At 41.2% G+C, this 25,200-nt stretch overlaps 1 protein-coding gene across 2 annotated transcripts; it reads left to right on the top strand.

Annotated features, from left to right (window-relative positions):
* Nucleotides 1-53: 53 nt before the first annotated feature.
* nrn1la (neuritin 1-like a) lies at nucleotides 54-24,221 on the top strand. 2 transcript variants are annotated; one of them, XM_020056764.2, is made up of 3 exons: nucleotides 54-134; nucleotides 17,784-17,925; nucleotides 22,584-24,221. In XM_020056764.2, coding segments are annotated over exons 1-3 (438 nt in total). In that variant the 5' UTR covers nucleotides 54-133; the 3' UTR covers nucleotides 22,879-24,221. The 2 variants fall into 2 exon arrangements, with proteins under 2 accessions (XP_019912323.1, XP_010882188.1); XM_010883886.3 differs by lacking the exon at nucleotides 54-134 and adding an exon at nucleotides 150-338.
* The last annotated feature ends 979 nt before the right edge of the window (nucleotides 24,222-25,200 follow it).

Here is a 25,200-nt window from a genome sequence, read left to right as displayed (position 1 = left end):
TTAAAATAACACTTCGTCCAAATAAAGGATATCGGTGCCCATATAATGGGACATAAGAGGAGACGAGGTTTGGAGTGCCATATTCCGCGCAAATGCGCCCAACCCACGAAAGCGTACTACATGAACACACTTGAGTAGGTGCTCCCAAGCATGATACAGTGAGTTGTATCACCTATTTAGTCTGACTGCCGAGGCAGGTAGCAGAGTAACTGTTCTGCTGACGGATTTAAAAAAATATATTTTTACAATTTCAACCGACTTTTATTTGATTGGCCTGAACAGAATGGTATCTCTTGTGAATTACGTGTGTTTTCTCTTGCCTGTTGCTCTACATCTAGGTAAGTTTTTTTTGTTTTTTTACTTTTAGAAAATACAATTTTCTATTTAAATAACGTATTAGTTTACGTGCTATGTCGCGTTTCAATGTGAGATGCACATTACAGCTAAATAATGAGAGAACGAGTCGCACTAAAGTGGTCACCAGAAATGCTTTCAAAGATGGCTAAAGATTTAACGGAGTTCAAAATGTTCCATAATATTACGTATTTGAATGGATAGTTCACTTAATTAACGTGGGAAACTGTTAAGGATTAAATGTAGTTAATGTCACAAATGGGTCAACGGATTTTAGTTTCATGGATTTTTTTTAAAATCAGATAGTGGTTTTAACATTGGCTATAGATCAACTGTAGTCGTAGGTTACAGTACCATTGTAATTGATTCGCATTCATGCGCTTGGTCGTTATGGGTTTACCTCCTTACCGGGACTAACGGAGTGTACCCAACTAGGTTACACTAGATCGACAGGCGAAGTGTCTAAGTGATGTAAGAATCGATAACAAATCGAAATAAATTGTCTAGATGGATATGGAAAAAATATTACAGTGTGGTTTTCGTTGCAGCCTACATATTATTGCGTTGTCTGTTTTGTAATAGTTGTTTAGGCTACTCTCAGGACATCTGAAACGGCCACGTCGATTCCCGGTGGCTCTGTTCCTTTATGGGTGCTGCTGATATAATAGCCTACTATTCATTGGGGAATTTAATGAAGAAAACATGCCGATGGAAATAAATCATGAATGAATCACATCTGTTTACCCCAGATAGGCTCTAGTGTATAGCCCAGGTATCTCATCTGAATTTCAGAGGCTTCAGATGCTCAGAAGGGTCCATCCTCCATTTCGGTCTGTGTTAGTCTGATCCATACCTCTGCCTTGCTATTTTCAGTTTAAACCTATCGGTAAAAAAGAAAACACGTTATTCATGTTTTGTCTGTGAGCATACCACCCTAGCAAAGTTAACTCATAACCACGTTTTACAAACGTTGGAAGCTTTATACATTTCCTATTTTAACATGGGGTTTCAACGTGGGGTTGAATGACTTCACTAACACTACTGAGCAACGCAGCCCTTATATTGATTTGGACTGATAAAACCAAAAGGTTATCATGTTCTCCTTGGCTCTTAGTCCTGTCACATTTCATTCCGCATTTATTACATTGAAATTATTATTCGTCCCGCGAGTAGCCTTTTGTCCTGCTAGCCTGCATATGTTAGCATCATTTGAGAACAAACCAGTTTACCTGGTTGATAACGCTGTATGGAGAACAAAATCACCTCTTTCTCCAGAACTAATGCCTCTGTGCTTTGAGTAAAAGCATTTCACTGCATTACACAGGCATATGGAGCCACTATTGAAAGGCCGGTTTCAATAGTTTACAGCATGATGTTTGATGAGTCTTCACCCTGGTAGTAGTCTTTTTACCCAACAAAATGTAATCCAGGGCTAGGTCTTCTGTAAACAGTATGTTCTGTAAATATTAAAAACGTCTGCTAACTTTAGCCATGGCTAGTTAAAAATGAATAATCATGTGATTGTGTAAAATGAACCATCTAACATGAAGTCCTCAAGATTTAGAAATTGTCCTTTATTACCTAATTAAATGGGTTTCAGGCTTTCCAGGAGAACTGTATCTACTTTTTCCTCTTCCTCTCTTTATTCGTTGCTGTCTGACTTTCATTTTCCTGTTACAATTTATGGCTCACACCCATATTACACAGTCTCACGCCAACGTCCTTAAAATGTTTCAGCCTTTACATATCTGATCACCAGTCTAGTACAGCCACCCTCAACCCCCACACACTTGCCTTATGTCAAGTCTATGGTAGCTAACCTTGGTGTTAAGATGGACAGTGATTTTCAGCTAGAGGAACAGATACATTCTGTTGTAAAAGCTAGGTTCTTTCAACACAGGCTGCTTACGAAGCTGAAGCCATTTTAATCTTTCACAGATTTTGAGAGGGTTATACATGCTTTTATCACAACTCGCCTGGATTACTGTAATGCTTTATATATAGGTGTTAGCCAGGCCTCCCTCTCTAGATTACAAATGGTCCAAAATGCTGCCGCTCGACTCCTTACCGGAACTCGTAAACGAGATCACATTACACCTGTTCTTGCCACCCTTCACTGGCGACTGATTTGCTTTAGAATACATTTTAAGATTTTGTTGTTTGGTTTTAAATCTCTGTATGGTCAAGCCCTAGCTTATATTGCTGAATTACTGAAGCTGTACACTCCTCTGAGGTCATTAAGGTCTGCTGACCAGCTACTCCTTGTTGTCCCTAGAACACGGCTCGAAAATAGGGGAGATCGAGCATTCTCAGTCGTGGCCCCAAGGCTGCAGAATTAATTGCCTCTGCAGGTCAGATTGGCCCCCAGCCTCCACATTTTTAAATCACAACTTATAACTCACTTTTATTCATTTTGCCTTTAAACCTGTTTAAGAGTGGTATTCTGCATTTACATTTTCCAGTTTTTTACTTGTTTTTAATGTTCGTTTCGTTACTCATGTGTTTATAATCTGTCCTAAATCATGTTAATGTCCAGCACTTTGGTGAACTTGGTTGTTTTAAAGGTGCTTTACAAATAAAGTTGGATTGGATTGGATTGCTGGTACTTCAATGGATAATCTACAATTTGGCAAGTCATCTCATCAACACAGCTCAAACACCTCACAATTAAGTGAGGCAATATGAAGTTTCTCTCCCACAAGGGGTCAAGAGGGGCCTTAGCCTCCTCAGTTGAATTTTCTGCTTCCCCAGTTTTAAACACCCTATAGAAATATTGCAAAAAAAAGATTAGCCCCCACGCCATTTTTAACTGCCCCCTCCATCTATTTGTCCTGGCACCGGGCCTGTCCACTCCTGAATTATTTGTTTGCAAATTAGGCATCTGATTCAGTTGTTGAAAAGTTGTTATACAGGGAGGCATGGAGAGGCATTACATTTCTCCATCTGAACTATGCATATGATCCATCACACATCTTCTAAGCTCTCCATACACCTTCACATCAGCCTTCTCCAGTAATTACTCTCCCCCTCCCCATCTCCCTCTCCAGCAGGGACATTGTGTGGTGTGGAGTCCCTAAACAAATGTTGCGAAATGAAATGGCAGCCTAGCGTGACACCCCTCGACTCTCTACCCCCAGCCAAAGCTGGGAATGAATATTCATGGCTAGACAAACTTATACTTCCGTTCTGAGGAGTTACAGGAACGTCAGTGTGATTCATCTGTGTGCGCGCTCGCAAGTGCATGCTTTGAGTGCTATTCAGGAGGAAGAAATCTCCACCTGTGGCCAATCGGCCCAAGGACACTACAGGTTATGTTCCTGGGGCTTTATTCTGCGGGGGCAGTGTATTGTGTGGTCGCCCACACTGGGCGTGATTCAGGATCAGTGGAAAGGCATGTTGCCCCCAGTGACTGTCCACTGCCATGCCTATCTTCAGTAATAGGTGTTAGTTGTATGAACAGAAACGTAAGTGCTTATCATGATTAAACTTCCCACGCTGTCAATCATATGTCAAAGGTGAAATGAGGTAACACCTCCCTGCAGTAGTGATTTTGGGAGGATGTGCTTCTCCTTAAGAGGGAGGCAAAGGGAGAATCGCAACTGTTTTGAATGGAAACCGTTCTCTTTGTGAGAAATAAAAACAGAATCGAATTCCTGCTCTGTCTGCTTCAAATATGTATAGGAGAGGAAAAACGGTTATAGTTCTCATCTTCAGTAGATCCTTTGGTCAGAGAAAGTGTGTGGTGGACCCGAGGGCTGGAAGTCCCGCTGTTCCCATCTGTCGTGGAGTGGCTATGAGCATGGATCCTCAGCTCTCTGGAAGCTTCTACTCACCCTGATAAGTTACAGCTGGAAACTCAGGTGTTCTAGTCAATAAAAACTCATTAACTCCCTGAGTGGGTCTGTGTGTGTGTGTGTGTCCACTACAATGAGCCTCTCACTTACTCTCCATCAGATGGGATGAGGGGAAGGGGGATCAATGTGCCCAGGAAGCTCATTTATTGGCCAGATGGAAAATGGCCTACCATGGCCCTGAACCTGCAGTAAGAACACAGAAACACTGAGGGAGGAAGAGAGAAATGCTAATTCTCAGTAACATTTGATGAACAGAATGTTTAGCTGTTATCGTAGTGACAGTGCTCTATCAGCGTCTCACGGAGAGCATTACTTTGTGTCAATTCTCCTTTTATGTAAGCCTAAGCTTAACAACATGATAATCCATTCCTTTTTACTTCAAATATTTGCATGAAGACATAATATTTGCATATGAAAATGGCCTTTTCATTCAAATCTATTACATTTCACCGTATATATATTTTTAATTAAACCTTTATTTAACCAGGATAGGCTTATTGAGATTAAAAATCTCTTTTCCAAAATCGTCCTGGTCAAGAATAGGCAGCCGTATGTCGTAACATAAAAGGTTTCAGAATACACTACAACAAGTACAAGTACAATCAATACAACCACAAGACAATTACACCATTATTCTGCAGATGTTGACAGAACATAATTAAAAACATTGGCAAGTAAGGGAATCAGATTCCAAGTCCATCATCAATGATTTAAAATGCTAAGAGAGACAAGATCTTGTAGTTTAAAACAAATTTGAAAGGTGTTCCAAGCTGATGGAGAAGAGTACACGAAGGCACGTTTTCCAAAAATGGTTCTGACCGTTGGCACATGAAGTAAAATATCATCCTGTGAGCGGAGACAGTATTCACCACATTTTCTATGGATAAATGAACATAAATATAAGGGCAATAAACCCAATATGGCTTTGGAAACAAAGATATATCAGTGGCTAAGTCTATGGGATGCTAGGGAAGACCATCCAACTCCAGCATAGTACAGAGCCCTGGGGTACACCATTTAGAACAAACAATGAATCAGATGGAAGCCCATTAAATTTCGTGCACTGAATTTGATTTGATAAATAGCTGGCGAACCATGAAACAGCATGCTGAGAAAGACCTATGCTTGATAGCCTTTGCTTCAGTATAGTGTGATCTACTGTGTCAAAAGTCTTTGAGAGATCGATAAAAAGTGAGACACAATGTTGTTTCTTATCCAGAGCAGTAGTGATGTCATTTAAGGCCTTCATGGCTGCTGTAACTGTGCTTTTTCCTGAAGCCAGATTGATACATAGATAAGATAGAATGAATATATAAAAAGTCCTTTAACTGTTCACTAACAAGGGTTTCAAGGATTTTAGCCAAGGGTGACAGCTTCGAAATTGGCCTATAGATGTTTAAAAGAGATGGATCGCCCCCTTTAAGCAATGGTACAATCTGCAGTTCAAGCCTACTGTAAACAGCAAGAGTTAGGTGCGTCAAACCAACACAACCCCAGTGCTTTATGAACACAGTACAGAGAGATAAGAGATGAACATCATTGCTGGGGTTCTTTGATTTCCTGCCCCACATCACTGGGCAGGCATAAATAGCTAGGTTGATGCATTTCCTCAGAGTGCTTTGGAGCCTCGGTCTGTCACAGCGCGTCTTTGCTGGGTTAGCTAGCCTGGCATAGTGTGGTGGGGAAGCCTTGTGATCCAGACCTGTCTGTCATAGGGCACTAGACATGCTAGTTAGCGCCTCGGGGTGAAGTTGATTAAATGCATAATGTATATAAGTGTTCTTTCCCTTACACTTACTTATAAAAATCACTTTACATAACTGTTGCTAAGTAAACTGTTTTTCAATATGAATCTTTAATTCAAGCTCCATTGTGAATTCTCTTAACCAGCTTTTAAGTTGAATAATGTAAAGCTGATGGTCTGCAGGCAAACTACATATTGACTCAACTGATCACTCTTGGTAAGATTAAATCTTTGGTCCTTTCCTTTATATGTAAATGATAATATATGTATGTATAAAATATATATATATATATATATATATATATATATATATATATATATATATATATATCAAATACCTATGTATAATTATTTAGAGTAAATACTGATTACTGGCAGGATGAACTGTTAATATCTGTAACCATTCTGAGCAAAGCATTTATTTTGGGGGATTTATCTATTCATGTGCTTGTATCCCCCAGTGTTTGCAATGATACTATTAACAACACCTTGTTAACATGTTGGTACAGTACTTTAGTAATTGCATTTTAGACTGAGTGGGATTTTTATAGGAACACCATGTTGTTAAGGCAGTGGAACGCTCCTACTCCCTGGGGTTGTGGCTATAAAACAGGTAGACAGGCATCAAGTCCATTCTAACGTTCAGTTGCTGTTCAACTGAACATGAAAACAAGTGACCTAAGCAAATACTGAGCGTGAAATTATCCTCTGTGGTGAGCCGGTTCCAGTGCCTCAGAAACCGTTGCCCTTTTGGCCTTTTCACACACACCAGTGTCAATAGTTTACAGAGAATGGTGCAATAAACAAAATATACAGTCAGTGTTGTTTACAGACAGCTTGTTTATGAAAGAGGTAGAGGAAAAATGTCAAGAATCGTGCGAGCTTACTAAGTCACCCTAGGAAGGGGGTAAATTGCTTATGTATATTTGAGAGTGAATTTGTAGTTACAGATGTAACTAGAAGGGGCCTTATGCGTACCTTTCAATAAAAAAGTACTTTTTATACAGAGAACAGTTCTCTGGTACATTTTAATTAGTGCACTTGCAAATGTAACTTTTAATTTTGATATTAACTTGTTTTGTGTCGATCAGTGGCAAAAACTCTTTATGTCATCCATTTAGATTTCGTGTTGTAGCACAATATAATTAGGAGAAGTCCGAATGGGGTTAAAACGTTACAGAGCCATTGTAAACCCGGACTATTCAATTATCTTCCTGCAGTGCTGAAACACGTCTGGGTTTAATCCTCTGCATCTTGTCAGAGACTTATTTAAACCTCTGGCACCATGTGATCCCAATAAGCTAGCAGGTTGAAACACAATACAGAAATGTATCTCTCTGGGACTCTAGCCCTGATGTACTCAAATACTCCACACATAAGGAGTATAGAGCAAAAAATTAAGAAATGCTTCACTGTCCCAAGAAATATGGAGGGCGCTGATTGTACCAGAGACATACTGTAGTTTGTGCTATCCAGTGGTAAGGAAAGATAGTAAGTGCAGGTAATAGGACACTAGGGAACTTCGCTGTATGTAATTGGAAACCCTTTGCCATTTATGATGTTGTATGTCTTTCATATCATGTTCAAGCATCTGTGTACAGTGTCTCCGTAACTCCATTACTCTCTTACATAATGTTTTCATATATATTGCAATGATTATCTTTGGAGGAGACATTTGCATATTCAGCAGTTGAGCTTGGACTGCAGTTGAATTCATGTGGAAAGATAAAATGTAGCCAATTATTTATAGATTTAAAAGAACTGAATTTGCATGATCTTTCTGTAAGACTTTGAAATATATTGGGTTCTTCATGTTTTAATGTTGCATCCCAAGGGGTGTGTGCGCGACAGCGTCCTGAATGTTTTAACCATTTTTAAGATTTAAGTAAGATTACTAGTTATATGTCTGCATGATGTTCTTAAATGCCTTAAAGGAGAATTTCACTTTTTCCAATGATGTTAAATGTTTCCTAGTGGTCTGTGGGCCAAGAGAAACTGTATCCAAAAAGCCATTACACACTCCAGCTAACTAGCTAAAACCAAATGGGGTTATCAGCTTATATCTTTTAATGACCTAAGAGATTTTTTGGTAAATATGCTCACATGCCCAAAATATTGAGATGTGAAGTATGAAATATGGCTTTGTGGATCCTATACATACTCACAATTTTTAGGGAAAATTGGACTGCCTTCAGTAGTAAGGAATAAGACATATTTGTTACTTCAAAAATGGAGGCCTAACCAGTTGGCAAGGAACACTGCCCTCTAAAAACGTAAACCTCTGCTGCATACAGATGTTTCTCCAGAGAAGCTTTGTAATTTATAGATTATATTATCAGCAAAAACATGTAGGTTTAAAACATATTGTAAATCTTTTGCTATGAAATAGCAATGCATAATCACAGGCTACGTTTGAACGGCGATTTGTGTGTGTAGGCATGTGACATTAACGGAAACATCCGGAACATCGCATGAGTGACGTTTTACTCACTGCGCTGTTGCAAACTGCATGTAGTTGATTTTCTTAAAATATAGTGTGTCTACTACCGTTTATGAAAAAAAAAGTTTGAAAATGGTGACTTAACTGTCGACTGTAGATTGACCAAGATTTGTTTCAGTCAAGGACAGCCTCACCACGATCGCACTGAGCCCCACCACTTTCAAAATGAGCCTCACCACGGTTGCTCTGAGCCCCACCACGTTCAAAATGAGCCCCACCACATCACACTGAGTCCCACCACATTCAAAATGAGCCCCACCACGGTCGCACTGAGCACCACCACGGTCCCACTGAGCCCCACCACATTCAAAATGAGCCCCACCATGGTCTCACTGAACCCTACCACATCACACTGAGTCCCACCACGTTCAAAATGAGCCCCACCACGGTTGCACTGAGTCCCACCACGTTCAAAATGAGCCCCACCACGGTCGCACTGAGCACCACCACAGTCCCACTGAGCCCCACCACGTTCAAAATGAGCCCCAACACGTTCAAAATGAGCCCCACCATGGTCACACTGAGCCCCACCATGTCACACTGAACCTCACCACGGTCACACTGGGCTCCACTAAATTCAATATGAGCCCCATCACAGTCGCACTGAGCACCCTGTCACACTGAGCCCCCAAACGGTCACACCGAGTCCCACTATGGTCAAAATGAGCTCCACCAGGGACAAACTGAGCTATGCCACACTGTCCGCTAATGTTTGAGTCCCATTGAGGGATAAAATAAAATCTATTTCCCAGTGTGCCCATGGCTGAAATCAAGGTATGCCATCAACTCTGTCTACTAGGGGTATTTAAATCTATTAGTCAAGCTAACTCCTTGAGGATGTTGAGAATGTTTACACATGCCCTGTTGAATAATACAACCAGCATGGTAGTGTTAAAAGCATTTTGCCAAAATGATTAAGTCCTCAATCTCTAAAGCCGTGGATAGCAAGAGACATATTGCACTTTTAAAGTCCTGCTAACATCTTTCCTCTGCTCCTTGAGCCACAAAATACAAATAGGATGAACAGAAAAAAGTATTAATTTAATGTTTTTTTCTATGAAGCTCTGGGAATTCACTGGCTGGTCTTCCTTTTTATTTTTGTCAGGAAACAGTGACAGAAGTTTGTAGAAACAACCAGGGAAATCACAAAGAACAATCACCCCCATACTTCAGTTCTATTCTGACAGATTATCCTGCCTTAGTGAATCATATCCCCCCTCTATATGGTATAGCTTTGTCATAACTTTGAAACATAGATTATATTAACAGAAATTCAAGTAACATTGTGCTGTAAAGACCTTCACGGTTAGGGGTTCACACACATTTTGACAAACGGAATTTCTATGACTTTTCCATGACCAGTAATTGTTCTTTGTAGCCTACATGAAATAGTAACTGAAAGCCTCTGATGCTGTAGACCTACTCATATGCCTCCCATCTCCTGCTGTTGTGCATAGTACTTCAATTTAGAAGACCTGCGCTGTTATACCCGTTTTATACTAAGCCTAAAGCCTGTGAATTTGACCGTGCAATGAATTATTTGCTGACTTCATTTTATCTGAAAGGTATGAAAAAATTAGAAGGAAACAAGGAAAGAGGATGCGAGGAGTAAGTCATAAAATGTTGATATCCCCTGAGCTTGGAACATCGCCCTCTTTCTCAAAGTCTACACATAGTGGAATCACTACACGAGTGCGCCCTCTCCATTGCTATTCATTGCGGACCTTCACTCCACTCTGGTCAACAATTATTTCCTTCTGTGTGCCGCCTGTTACAGGCCACTGGTGTTACAGGGTGGACGGGATCTTTAAAAAGAAATGTAGGTTCCAATGCAGCTCTCAGAGTGCTCTGGCCTAAGTCAAGCACATTGCAGCATATTGATTGTTCTGCAGAGGAAACCAACATTTCTTCCTGGTACCATTTCACCATTTCTTTGTGTCAAATTATGGTTCCTCTGGACAGGAGAAGTGTGGTAGGATATACAGCTCTGGGCAAAGACGTGCAGTGCACAGCAGAGATAGAATTCAGCCATACCACATCATTGGGTAGACAGCAAGTTGGCGGTACATGTTTAAAAGCAGACCGACAGACAATCAGTCACTCAACAAAGGTGATGTTGTAAGTTTTTTTCAGGACTGTCCCAATGATGTTCTAGGAATGTTGGTTGCTTGGTGGATCAGTGCTCAGCCATGTGAGGCTATATTAATATTACATTTATGATGGGTACATCTCATGTGTACCACTTTGAAGTTCTTTGACTCACTGTCCTTAAAGTAAATACTGGTGTATTTGACTTCTCTGTGAAGCAGAAGCCCTAACAGTGACAGGCAAGGCAGAGTTGGGAGCAGAGGAGAATGTGTCATGAGGTCAATTTAGGCTTTAAACTGTTTTCTTTGAGGTCACCTGACCTAATGTAATCTAAGCGACGGAGGTGAAATGAAGAGCAAGAGATCCATACTCACTAATTGCACCAAAAGCCAATTTGATCAATTTGTGTTAAGCCAGCGCGGGTGGATTCTACACAAGTTTCCGCTATTAACACCACTTCTTTCACGGACTGTCATCTTCATGATTCTAATTTGTGCCCTACTGCACTGAGTCAAAACCGGTACTGTAAGATATCTGCTTGTTTGAGACTGCCCTGGTGTCTGTCAGTTCAGTGATGATCTACCTTAAAGGGATGTGTTTTGTGTAACAGAGAGAGTACTTGGCACATTCTATGACAGACAGGATTATCGTGCTTCTTTCACTCACTGTGTAGTTATTTCTGGAGCCCATATATTCTAACCGTCTCAGGTTAACATTGCTGATGGTTATTCAAAGTCAGGCCCATTCATTTGGCTCTGTGTGTTTTCCTTTTTTTTTGTTGCTTTTTGTTAGTGAGGGTTATTGGAGCAGCCATGTCTCATCTGCCTGTGATCAAAGACAACCCTCATCTCAGACACTGCTGAAGGGAGGGGAGAAGAGGGGGGTAAAGAACTCCCTTCACTCTCCACATCCATAGGAAAAAGCAGTCCCATGGGGGATGGTGCTGAAGAAGATATAAGTGTCTGTGTACGTAGATGTTTGGGTGCTTGAGTGTGTCTGTGCTTAGAAAACAGTAAAGATGAAATATGAAGGAAGCTTGCACATTACAGATGTGCCCTTGAAGCAATTTGTGTATCTTTTTAGCTCTTCTGAGCCAAAGAAATAGTTACTCTGCAAGTATTTTTCCCCACAGATTTCTTAGCTTTTGAGGGAGAGGAAAAGATCGGGAGAGTGTAGACAAAAGCTTAAGGAGCTGTACTTAATATCTTATGAGGCTCTTTCTTTACATTGATGTGAGTGAAGTATCTCATCATATATCCTCCTTTTTCTCTGTAATAACCAACAGGCTTGGCTTCATGCAGTTTTACTACATCTGTATTTGGTTCCAGTTATTTTCTCACACCTACAGGGCTATGAGTACTGCAATACTGGGGCTCCTAATGAACTCGATGTTGGTAGTAATTTTAGTGTGACCTGATTGGGTTTTACCCTAAATAGATTGCAGTTGAATGAAGATTCCACTCCACAGCTACTCCAACTTCTTCTTCCTCATAATCCTTCCAAATTAATTAATAATAAAAAAGAAAGAATTTATTGCAACCGCGATTTTATGCAATCGATCGATTCACCTTTTCAGGTTGCTCCTCTATCTAGTGGTCCTCTCTGGGATAATTACTACCCAGTGGATGTGGGCTTTTTGTTCTCCCTGTGCCTGTGTGATGGGAGCTGAGGTGTGAATGGAAAAATCTGGAAGATTAGCCGTTCGTTTGGAAACCGGAGTTCATCTGGTGGAGCTAATTATAAGGTGTTGTTTTTTTGCCCATCCCTGCGTATTCACCCTCTGTCTCAGTCTGTTTTTCTCTTTATTTCTCTCTCTCCCTTCCTATCTCTTTTTCATGTACCCGGTGTGAAGGTTGCAGTGGGACCTCATTCCCTCTAATCCAGTTGCACGCGATGCTGTCACCAGAAGGATCATTAGCCTGGCTGTCGCCATTAACGATGGAACGCCAGAGGCCTGAGTTTCCATAGTAAAAGTTGCCATAGTGCCATAGTAAACCTCCCAAGCCTTCCTCCCACTCAGCCGGAGACGGTGAAGCACCGCGGATGCCTGCTCAGACAGTGACACACTAAATATTTGCTCAGACAAAGGAAGACACTGAGCTACTACTAATCAGTGAGACACCCCGTTTCCCACAATGCCACACAGACCTCTGAGCGCCGCTGACGGTTGGAAGAATGAGGACTTTCACATTCCAGTCTGTGTGCGGCTGGTGCTAATGATCTGGAGGTCGGTGGGTACGGCCGTATGATAACTTGGCTAATGGCTCCTGTCCTCCCAATGGATGTGTGACGAGGACATCAGAAATAACCCAGGACGGACGTGAATTAAAAGCGCCAGTCCTCTGCATCTCCCCTGGCATGAGTAAACATATCCCTCTGTCGTTCATGATCATGTCAGCATGTGGTGTTGTCGAACCTGCAACCATCCAGCTTTAGCATTAAGAAGTGCACTACAAGGCTCTATAATGAAGCCTTTAAAGCAGTGATGTTCAAATCTGGCCCTCCAAGCCAGTTCCATTCCATTTTTCTATTGCAACCCCCTGATCAGAGATTTAGCCTTCTGTTCTATCTCATCATTTATTGGACCCACCTTGTGTAGCAGGTCTAAATAAGTACCTGATTAGGGGGATGTATTGAAAAAATGGAGTGGGGTTGGGTTCCAGGGTCAGATTTGAATACCACTGCTATACAGTATATGTCTGACAGACAGTCCTCTTTGAACTAGACCTATAGTTATCACAGGCCATACCCACATATAGGTTATACTACTATCTTCATTTGTATCTTTTAGCTTGAATTTTTTTTTAAAGGTTTACGTATCATTATGTCAGTTACTATATTTCAGTGACTACACATGTATAGCAACAACATATTGTACATTTATACTATACAGATTGTCAGTGTAAAATGTTCCTGGTGGAGCCAGTCAAGAGCCCTACCAGATGAACAAAATGGTGTGTAGAGGAATTTTTCACTAGTACTTTCATAATAGATCAGGGCTATTAAACTCCAGTCCCAGAGGGCCAAAACACTTCTGGTTTTCATCCTCTTTTTTAATGAGGGACTGATTTAGATTTAGGACACCAGGTGAGGGAAATAAACTACCAGGTATATATAAAACTGTTTCAAGCCATCCAGGAAATAGATTGAAAAGCCCTGTAATAGAAGGTTTGTGGGAAGGCACAGGGTAGTTTGATTAAATGCACAGAGTTAAGAGGTTAAGTGGTAAACTAAAAGAAACAGATTACCTGCAATGAGGAAGAGCCCCCTGGGATTTGTAGTGCTTTGCTCAGGCACTTCTCCACTACCTACATAGAGACAGTAAACAACACTTTGAACTCTTAAGTCCTGTTTTATTTTTAGAGGTGTCACAAGCGTTGTGCATGGGGTTCATCGCAAGGGTGTGTATAGTTCAAGAATTGACACATGCGATAGAATGGCATTAATTTATTTTGATGTGCTTCCTATGGGAGTCTGGAGGCATCAGCACCAATTCTGCTAGTTCAGCACTGCGCCTGCCAACAGCTGCTTATTCAGCCTCATGAATAGAGATCCGCATGCATGTGTCGAGAAAGACTCAGCCCATCAGTCTGCCGGCCAAGTCACCTAGACCCACTTATTACCGGGGAATAAGGTCAGCTGGATCTCACTCAGAAATACTGCTCTTCTTTTTCTCTTGTCTGTTCTTGTATTTTTTGCACATTTCTTTTTTACTTCCAGAGATCAACAATGTACTGTATAGTGATGCAGATAGTCCTTTAATAAACCTTTATACAGGTTTTCATTGATGTATTTCCTCTAAAGTCTTTGAAATGAGTTAATGGATTCCTGAAAATGGGACAGTGTATTCTTCATCAAAGAATATTTATATCATAAACATTTGAAATACTGTAAAGAAATCTGACAACATGCCAGTGAGAGTGGGCTTTTGCAAGAAGTTAGATTGTCCATTTTCAGTTAATATTTAGGATTTTATTAGAAACTCCAGCAATTGTTCCTGTGGTCCAAATTATCATTGCAATTCTTTTTTTGTGTCTGTGGATATTTAAATTATTGGGTTTTTTGCCAAGGGCATTTATGGACACAGAGCTGACATGGAAATTAAAAATATATATTTTTTAATTCTTCCCAAAATTCCTCTTACCTTTTTTAAAAGAAAGAAATACAACCACATTTCGGTTATACTTTATGGCTGTGCAGCACGTCCTCTGCTCAGATGTGGTTGATGCCTGACAGATCTTACAACACCTGGATAGGTATTTTGCGTATCAGTAAACCACAGCATATGTTATATCTGTCAGTCAGTGACACAGTTGACTGTGAAGCACCCAACGGTTGGTTGATATGTGCAATAACTGAGCAGGAAAACACAACCATAGAAATATGTTAGATAGTACATCCATATCTCTGGTACTGATCAAAGGTACTGATTGCTCCTGGAGACACTTCCTAATATAATATGATGCCATCTGACATGAAACAAAAAAAACGTATTCTTCAGATATCAACATCTGCAATTTAGTTATATTTTTGGTTAATATGACAATAATAAAGATCTGAACAGAATTCTCTAGATTCTTAATCTACAAAGAATTCATACCTAGATTTGCACATTCTCTTATCAATTTTCATAGACAGAAAGGTAAATAAATGATCAGTTTGATGAAAATATAGGATTGAAAAGTAATTTAATGTGATACTTGGCTGAAACATACTGCATAATGTCTGACTTGAGACTGCCTGCTTGTCATGGAAGTGGTTGATGGATTCTCCCTGGGTCTATCATACCATCAAATATTTACACTGAGGCACCTTGACACTCAAATGCAACTTATCTGATGCCTTGTACAGTATATGGTCAGTGGAACTAACCAGACTGGGACATGGGATGGGGCATGATGTGATGTACAAAGGGCGGGACTTACCAAAGCATAATGCTAGAGGTCACATTTCTATTTTGGAAAGAAGCAACATGTAATGCAACAAAAAGTGTCCATTCAAAGAACCATGGGGCTGGACAGCAGTTGTCTTTTTCAAGCTGTGTACTGTAAACCAACAGACTTTCCTCCATTTCCTTATACTGCTTAGTTCTATTCCCTGGTTTGTCTTCCTCTCTATGCTCTATGTTTAAATGTTGATGGGGATTGAAACCAAATCTCCTTGCCAAACCTTGCACAAAATCAATAGGTATGCAGAAAAATTTGGTACAAAAGTTGTCATGGTGATTTCACCCAATCCTCAGTATTTCCCCACTCAGGTCCATTGTGACCTTAAAGTGTTCACCTTCCAATTGTTCAATTAGCAAGGGAGGGGCAATATTAGGGAAGAGAGACATGAGGAAGATATAAGCCTCTATGCGAGCAGCTTCCTCTTGTGGGTTCATGACTCTTTCTTTCATGTATATTCACATGGCTTTAAGGCAGTATTTGCTTCACACTAAAATGATTCATATGAAGCCTAAATCTGATCATGAAGTCTCTGACATGCTTAACTATTGTTCAGGGCCACTTTCAAATCCATTCAAAAGTGAACAAATAATTCAATAATTACCATAATATGTTGTCAAATAAATAAGGTGAATATAAAGTTTAATGACTTAGTTTTCCGCTTTCACAAAACCTAGCAGAAAAGCAGTTCTTTTGCATAATGACATTGTTACCTGCCTAATAATCAGACAATTATTTTCAAAATGTATCAAACTTATTTTTATCTAACGAGTTGTTGGAATCAACACACAGGACATTAAGTTATACTGATGGACGGCACACAACAGGCAGACACATTGAAATGTTCAAAAATACTGAATCACACATTCATGTCCGAACACTGTATAAAACCTCTAAACCTCTAAACATCAGTAAATGATCCTTATTCAATTATTTAAAAGGACGCATTCAAATTACAGGGACTTCAAACGTTTTTCATCAATACCTCCCTGAGTTGATGCTAGATAATTTGCACACATGCTGCCTTCCTGGGATGGGGTAGCGATTTCTTCCACTCCTGATTCAAAACCATGATGGTCATCATGATAGGTACAGAAACAACCATCAAAAGTTGATAGGGCAGCAATTTGAATTAGACGTCAACACCTTTTAGAAGTGACCTTGATCTGTGGCCTTTTAGAAGAACCATCCGTAGACCTGCAAGCACCCTACATAAACTAGTCTTCAAAAGTTTGGGCTCACTTAGAAATGTCCTTGTTTTTTTAAAGAAAAGCACAATTTATAGCATCTAATTGATCCAAAATACAGCCAATCCAAGTTCATAATTTTAAAAGGCTACCGTTCAAAAGTTTAACTACTGTTCAAAAAAGATCTTCAGTTTCTTGGCATTTGACAATATTCATTTATTAATAATGTCTACACTGTATTTCTGATCAATTTGATGTTATATTAAGGGACAATTTTTTTTGCTTTTCATTCAAAAGCAAGAACATTTCTAAGTGACTCGAAACCTCTGAATGGCAGCGTACGTTTTAGCGCTGATTAATGAACGCAGCTGCATAGGTCAGCACTTGTCAGTGTATCCTAGCTCTAACGTTGTCCAAGTAACGTTGGAGCGATCAAAGGAACCGTAACTGGTTTAATGAGCCATCCAGTTTCACCGTACCAGCCGTGTGTGCTTTGACTACCATGGCTTCGTCTTTGAGACATAAATAGGCCATCAGCAGGATCTTCCAGGCGGCCCCTCACAATGTGGAGGTGTACCTGGGCCAGCAGCAAGGCACATGGGCCCAGTCCTCTAAAGCTGGAGGACAGCCAGGCCACTTCCCCAGGCTGGAGACATGTTGTTCTTCCTTATAGAGAAGAACCTGTCTGGTGGCGGCGCATAATAAGACTAGGAGCATTCACACTATTAGACAATTATTATATTTTGTTATTTAAACACTTGAACTTGTTCAAGTCGTATTTGTCCATGCTATTATCAGAAGACAATAAGGGCCTTCACATCAGCTATGTGTGTGGTCCTCAATGGTGGGTGGTAGGGACAGTGCATTAAACCGTTGAAATATTTTGATAAAACCAGGCTGATTTCAAGAACTGGGCTACTCTGCCTGAAATATAAAAGCATTTCTTAACCAATGTCCAGACAGAGAGTTTTGTAGCACTTTGCTAAAGGAAACGAGTAGGTTGCCAAAGTCATGTGCTTGGCAGTGTTCAACTCCCTTGATGCTGATTGGTCCCCACTGTAACAGGACTACAGAGCACTGATGGTATTCTGTGTGTCTCTTTGTCCCCAGTGGTCGGCCCCAGTCCCAGCTCTGCTGCCTCCACCAGGAGGTGTCAGTCCATCTACAAGGGCTTTGCTCAGTGCCTGATGGCTCTGGGGGACAGCCTGACAGAGAGTGCCCAGGACACACAGGAGATACACACCATCTGCAAGTAAGGACACGCATCTGTTCTCACACACACACACACACACACATCTCTGTGTGCACCCACTGTCAGGTGAACCAAGAATAATGACCATGAACAGAGGAAACAAATAATGTAATCTGTGATGTTGGTAATAAACACACACAGAGACCGACGGACTCCCTCGCTGAAAATCCACAGAACACAAATGCCATTTTCAGTGACTGAAGGGCTTCACTATATTTTTACCTCTCTTCCCTCTAGATCTTCCTTCATTTATCTCTCCTCTCTGAGCTTACGGTCCAGCCCTCTCTAACATCCTGACAGCACTTCCCATTTGCTGGGAGCATAGGGATGTGTCTAATTAAAGATTGAGGGTCTTTATTCATCTCCGCCTTCCATTCTATTTATACATCCATCTCTAATTGATCTTAATATTATGGCACTAACCTTCCTTCTGAAGAATTTGGTGAGCAGTAATGTCCTTGTCATAGAAGAGAACTTTCCATGCTTCACCCCATCGAGATCAACCGATTGTCACACATTCTTGGTCAGTGTAGTAGGTTCCTGACTGCGGTTCATTATGTCAGAGCTGGAGACTCTTGGTATCATCAGGTATATACGTATGTGTCTGGAACAATCAGCGCCCTCCATAATTATTGAGACAGTGAAGCATTTCTTTTTTTGCTCTACTTCTACTCCTTATGTGTGGAGTACTTAAGTACATCAGGGCTATTCAACCCCAGTCTCAGAGAGATGAGACACTTCTGTATTTTGTTTCAACCTGCTAGATTATTAGAGTCACATGGTTCCCGAGGTTTAAATTAGTCTCTGACTAGTTGTAGAGGATTAAAACCAGACCCAGGTTTAAATTAGTCTCTGACTAGATGTAAAGGATTAAAACCAGACTCAGGTTTAAATTAGTCTCTGACTAGATGTAAAGGATTAAAACCAGACCCAGGTTTAAATTAGTCTCTGACTAGATGTAAAGGATAAAAACCAGACTCAGGTTTAAATTAGTCTCTGACTAGATGTAAAGGATTAAAACCAGACTCAGGTTTAAATTAGTCTCTGACTAGATGTAAAGGATTAAAACCAGACCCAGGTTTGAATTAGTCTCTGACTAGATGTAAAGGATTAAAACCAGACTCAGGTTTAAATTAGTCTCTGACTAGATGTAAAGGATTAAAACCAGACCCAGGTTTGAATTAGTCTCTGACTAGATGTAAAGGATAAAAACCAGACTCAGGTTTAAATTAGTATCTGACTAGTTGTAGAGGATTAAAACCAGACCCAGGTTTGAATTAGTCTCTGACTAGATGTAAAGGATTAAAACCAGACTCAGGTTTAAATTAGTCTCTGACTAGATGTAAAGGATTAAAATCAGACCCAGGTTTGAATTAGTTTTTGAATAGATTAAAACCAGATGTGTTTCAGGACTACAAAAAACTAACTGATACAATGGCTCTCTAATGTTTTTACCCCACTTGGACTTTTCCACATTATTACAACACAAAATCTAAATGAATGAAATAAGGAGTTTTTGCCACTGATCAACATGAAAGTTCATATCAAAATGAAAAATTACATTTGCAAGTGCACTAATTAAAATGTACCAGAGAATTGTTCTCTGTATAAAAAGTATTCGGCTGCTCTTGTCTATCGAAAGTTATGCATAAAAACAGTACCTATTTTAGTTCAGCAGTGTTACTGCCTGGGGGAAGAAGCTGTCCCAGGACCTGTTTGTTGTGGACCGGATGCTCCTTTACCTCCTGCCAGACTGAAACAGGGAGAACAATTTATGTCTGGGATGACTGGGGCCCTTGATAATTCACGGGTCCCTCCTCCTGCACCTCTGGGTGTACGGGTCCCTCCTCCTGCACCTCTGGTTGTACGGGTCCCTCCTCCTGCACCTCTGGTTGTACGGGTCCCTCCTCCTGCACCTCTGGTTGTACGGGTCCCTCCTCCTGCACCTCTGGGTGTACGGGTCCCTCCTCCTGCACCTCTGGGTGTACGGGTCCCTCCTCCTGCACCTCTGGTTGTACGGGTCCCTCCTCCTGCACCTCTGGTTGTACGGGTCCCTCCTCCTGCACCTCTGGTTGTACGGGTCCCTCCTCCTGCACCTCTGGTTGTACGGGTCCCTCCTCCTGCACCTCTGGGTGTACGGGTCCCTCCTCCTGCACCTCTGGGTGTACGGGTCCTTCCTCCTGCACCTCTGGGTTTACGGGTCCTTCAGAGCTGACAGGTCAGTCCTGGTGGTCCGCTATGTCATCTTAACTACCCCCTGTAGAGCCTTATGGTCAAAGGCAGTGGAGCTGCCAGATGAGGCAGTAATACAGCCAGACAGGATCCCCTGATGGTGAAACTGTAGATGGCGGGCATCCTGGGGTCCAGGCCGAACCATTTCAGTTGACACAGAAAGATTCAATGTTTCCTCCCCTCCTAAACAACAATCTTGGAGTGGAGAGACCAGGGCAGATCGTCCCTGATGGACCTAATGCTGCTGACCGTCCCCTGTAGACCCATTGATGTAGATAGGAGCGTGACTTCCCACGTTCCTTCCTGTGGCCCATAATCAACTTCTTCATTTTGCTGACATTGCGCTGGAGGTTGTTATCCTGACACAATGATGACAGGGTTCTCGGCTCCTCACGGTCTGGTCGTTATCAGACCAATGACGATGGTTTCGTCAGTAAACGTAGTGTTGTCGGAGAGGTGCGCGGCCACGCAGTCATGTGTGAACAGGGGATACAGAAGGGAACCGAGCACACAGCCCTGTGGGGAACCAGTGCTGAGAGTCAGTGTGGAACAGGTGGAGCTGCCCTTCCAAACCACCTGGGGTCTGACCAACAGGAAGTCCAGGATACACCTGAGGTCTGACCGACAGGAAGTCCAGGATACACCTGAGGTCTGACCGACAGGAAGTCCAGGATACACCTGAGGTCTGACCGACAGGAAGTCCAGGATGCACCTGAGGTCTGACCGTCAGGAAGTCCAGGATGCACCTGAGGTCTAACCGACAGGAAGTCCAGGATACACCTGAGGTCTGACCGACAGGAAGTCCAGGATACACCTGAGGTCTGACCGACAGGAAGTCCAGGATCCTCTGGCAGAAAAGCAGACAATCCTCCCACACGGCTGAATTTCCTTTTGTAGGCTATAGTAGTTTTTAGTCCATTCCACATGTTGTTGGTGATCGAGCCCACAGAGAGATTCCACTTGGCTTTGGGTTGTAATTGCTGGGATCTTAGGAAGGCATACAGTACATATATACTGCACATATACACAGTACATACTGTAACAAACCGCCATTGGGGGTGTAGGTGTTTGTTGCAGAGCAGTAAAAAATCTCAGTTCAATATCCAGTGTTATGTTCAAGCAAAATGTTTTATAGGAAAGAACAAAAGGGGTTCCTCTTCAGGGACTCAACAAAACAATCAAGCCTGCAAGATGTAACACTACCACATAAACAAAACTGGTAAAACAACAAAACAAGGTATTTTCCAAATGTAACTCAACACTTTATCAGCAGTACTGAGCGTTCTGCGTACAGCCATCTCTCCCCTTTGAGAGTGTTTCTGGGTGGCTCATCTAGGGCCCTGGCCAATTAGGCTACCACCTGCAGGTGTACAGGGCTGATCAGCCCCAGGTGTGTTTGCCTGGGGAGGGGGGAAGGTGGACAGCAGATCCGGGCTTTGCCTCCATCTGGTGGCCATGTAGCGGCCTTCCATTTGTCACAATACTTGTATAAATGCATACGTGTGTACGTACATAAATGTGAATATGTACACCATCAACGCATGCAGATGAGCACTCAGGAATAAACGCATGACACCACACACACACACACACGCACACACGTATTCACAGGAGTGCATGCCGACAATCTTACTTTGAATGTGTTCCAATCTATTAAGCACCAGCAAAAAGGCAAATTTGCATCTAGGCCAAGGCAACAACAAAGTCATTATTTTTTTTATGGAATGATGGGAGAGTTTACTGTGAGTGTAAAATAGAAATTGTTATTAGAACAGGCGATTTAATTTTTTCCTGTGAGCTTGTTTTGTTTATGCATTAGCATGCAGTGTATGTTTCAGATCAAGTGTTCAATCTAACACCTCAGCAATCCTCTATAATTGTAATCAGAAAAGAGGCTGCAGGCTGATATTGCTAACAAGCTGCCCTTCACCTGCTGCTGCTTTGCTGTAATCTACCCATGTGACTCTGGGACTTTGCAAGGCTGCATTTTGCTTCCACTTTGTTTCACCCATTTCCCTCAAGGTCTGCTGTGTGTGCGGTTAACAGATGCCCCTAAGCCCCCAACAGATGTGCTGTTTTAGGGTTGAATTTAGACTATGGGCCCATATCCAAACACAGTGCAGGTTAAGCCTTTCTGCCCTTTTACCCAGGGAATGTGAATGTAAAATGTTTATCTGTGGTGTTACATGCAGATGTTGTTTTGGACCAGTCTGCTACAGCCTCGTCTTCTTATAGATGGAGACATAACCCTTACCATAGCAACACCATACTGTAACTGCAAGCATGTCTTTGCAGGGATATTTGAACACACAGATGAATAATGGATAGGGTCTTGAACAACATGCCTACACCTGGTTGATGTAGACATGTGAACGCAATTCCTCTTCAGACTATGGAGCCATGTGACCCTCTTCCTCCCACTACAGGTCCTGGGATGAGTTTCATGACTGTGCCAACGAGGAAATGGCCGGGTGCCCGAATGAGGCTGCTGCCGTTTGGGAGTCTTTGCGACAGGAGTCCAAGAAGATGCAGTTTTCTGGAAACCTGTATGACATGTGCTCCAGTCGTAACCAACCGGCTGACACCGCTGACACCCTGGGCCCGCCCAACCAGGAAGAGATTAACCAGGAGTCTCTAAAAGCACACGCCCATAGCCCAGATCCCGCCTCCTTCTTTTTGCTCCCCTCATGTCTGTCTCTTGTGCTGCTGTTGTTGCTATAGATACGACTGGGTTGAAAGGAGGAACTCATAGGGAACGTGTACAAACAGACAGTATCACAAACTCACCCTTGCTTTTTCTGTACTTAGAAGGGGTTGTATATATGTCTAGTTGCATGTTCAGATGTTAGCACCTCCTCATTTGTAGTGTATTCATTTAGTAAAAAACACTGATATATGCTATTTAGCAGATGCTTTTCACCGAAGCGACTTACACTCCTGCGTGCATACATTTTACACACACATTATGTCTCCCTATCCACATCTCTCTTTAATACTTTACTCCTTCTTCTCGTCAGTTTAAGAGTTGGATAATAGGGTTCCATGGGGATGCTGTCTGGGAAAGCTAAGGTTTGAATATAAATGAGCAGATAAACCTCAAACATCTATAACCCAAGACAGTTTCTTCAAGCCACACCAGACAAGGCTTAACAGTAACATCTCAAACCAAAACCTGCATCCTAAAGTTTCCTTGTCAGGTTGTTATTTAATCAGAGAGCACTCTGGGATGTTTTGTAGCATTAAAGGATAACACAATTTCTCTTATTTACATTCGGAACTCGCTGAGGATTACAGACAGGATTACTCAGAGGGAAACCTCTAAAACAATAGACCTGACCTGCCGTTTAACACAGTGTTTAATGAATAGACCAACGGCTTAACTTATATTAAATACAACCTCTAACTGTCTTCTGTCTAGGTCATGTCTAAGCTGACCTGGAACTATATTTAGTTATTTGTATTGAAAATAAATGGATGAACATGTACATAATGTAATTTATTCATATTAATATTGATGAACATATGTGATGGCACAAATGTTAGACCAGCTGTATACATAATGTTTTTTTACACACAATTGAATTGCCTTTTTGAGCTTAACATTCTTTCCTCATGAAAGAAGTTAGGTTAAGCTATTTGAGTCTATAATACATTCTTTTAGACTCTTTTAGGTTCTATTAAATTGACCGTGTGACATAATAGTTTAGTTCTGTTTAAAACCTAGTACTACTTGAATGTAGGTCTGAGATAATATACCATGTTTGTAAATGGTACTGTACATTTTGAAAAGTTAAAGTTTTCTATCGGCTTTGCTTTCCTCAACAGCTTTACTGGTCAATTTGGAATTGCAGTGGATCTGCATTTTTAATGGGCAATTAATCATGTTTGCTAATGCAGCAAATTTGTATGGTGTGGTCGAGGAGGCAATAATAAACTGGAGTGAAAACCTCAAGAAAATCTATTTTCATCTGTGTTCTAAAATAAAGGATCTGAAATATAGAGTAAATGTAGGTGATCGTTAACAACATATACATACTTAAAGGATATTGGATTGCTATATCAACAGCTAGTGTTGCAACATTTTATGCTTCTTAATTACTCAAATCAGGAGCCTGGCAAACTGTAAGTTATTTTTTAACTTTTCTGTATTTCAATACATTTTCTGTGTGTGTGTGTGTGTGTGTGCGCGCACTGGCAAACTGTGGCCAGTGGACCAAGGCCTTGGAGAATTTCCAAAAGCATCACGTTACGTACCCAACATCAAATCCACTGTATTTTTTATGCAAAAGAAGCAATGCTTTTTGAAGACATCATAAATGAATTAAACAGACTTAATCCACAATTTTGGCATCCCCTCACAAAGAGACAACAGTACTAATAATGTGACCAAAAACAACAACTACTGTACTCACCGTACACCCATCGACCTGAAAGAGGTAACCACACAAAGTCTTCTGAAGTATAACTGTAAGTGTTTCACCTAGTGAAGCATGCTTATAGAATGTTTTCTTTCATTGGTAGATTAAGTAGGAAATTACACATTTTTCTTTAGTTTAAACTAGTTAAAGTTTTCTATAGCTTCTACAGTATGTGCTCTGCTTCGATGACTGATGACAAGCCCCAGCAGATAAGATTTTTCCATAACGTTATTGCTGATCGGAGTGAGAGAGAGAGAGAGAGAGAGAGAGAGAGAGAGAGAGAGAAATGGTATATAGACAATAATCCAAAGTAAAAAAATAAATGTAATAAAAAAAACTCACTCTCCGTGAGACACCTTTCCAAGCAACAGTGATGTCTTGCCTAAAATAGAGGAAACTTTCATTTTGTCCCCAATACCAACTCCCTGTAGAGTTAAAAAAACAATATGGTCATAATTGTGAATGTGAAGAAAACAATAGATACTCCTCTGACCCCGAGACTGGCACCTTTTGTCCTGTTGCCACAACTTACATTACAGGTATTCCTGGGGGGATGGAAGGCAGGAATGCTGCTGGCTTTGTTTCCAGACTGCTAACCGAGCTGCACAGGTTGGAGATTTTCGCT

The sequence above is a fragment of the Esox lucius genome, chromosome 19, assembly GCF_011004845.1.
Source record: "Esox lucius isolate fEsoLuc1 chromosome 19, fEsoLuc1.pri, whole genome shotgun sequence".
Taxonomy (NCBI): domain Eukaryota; kingdom Metazoa; phylum Chordata; class Actinopteri; order Esociformes; family Esocidae; genus Esox; species Esox lucius.
The sequence above is the reverse complement of the archived record's forward strand: the minus strand, read 5'-3'. Positions and strand labels throughout refer to the sequence as shown.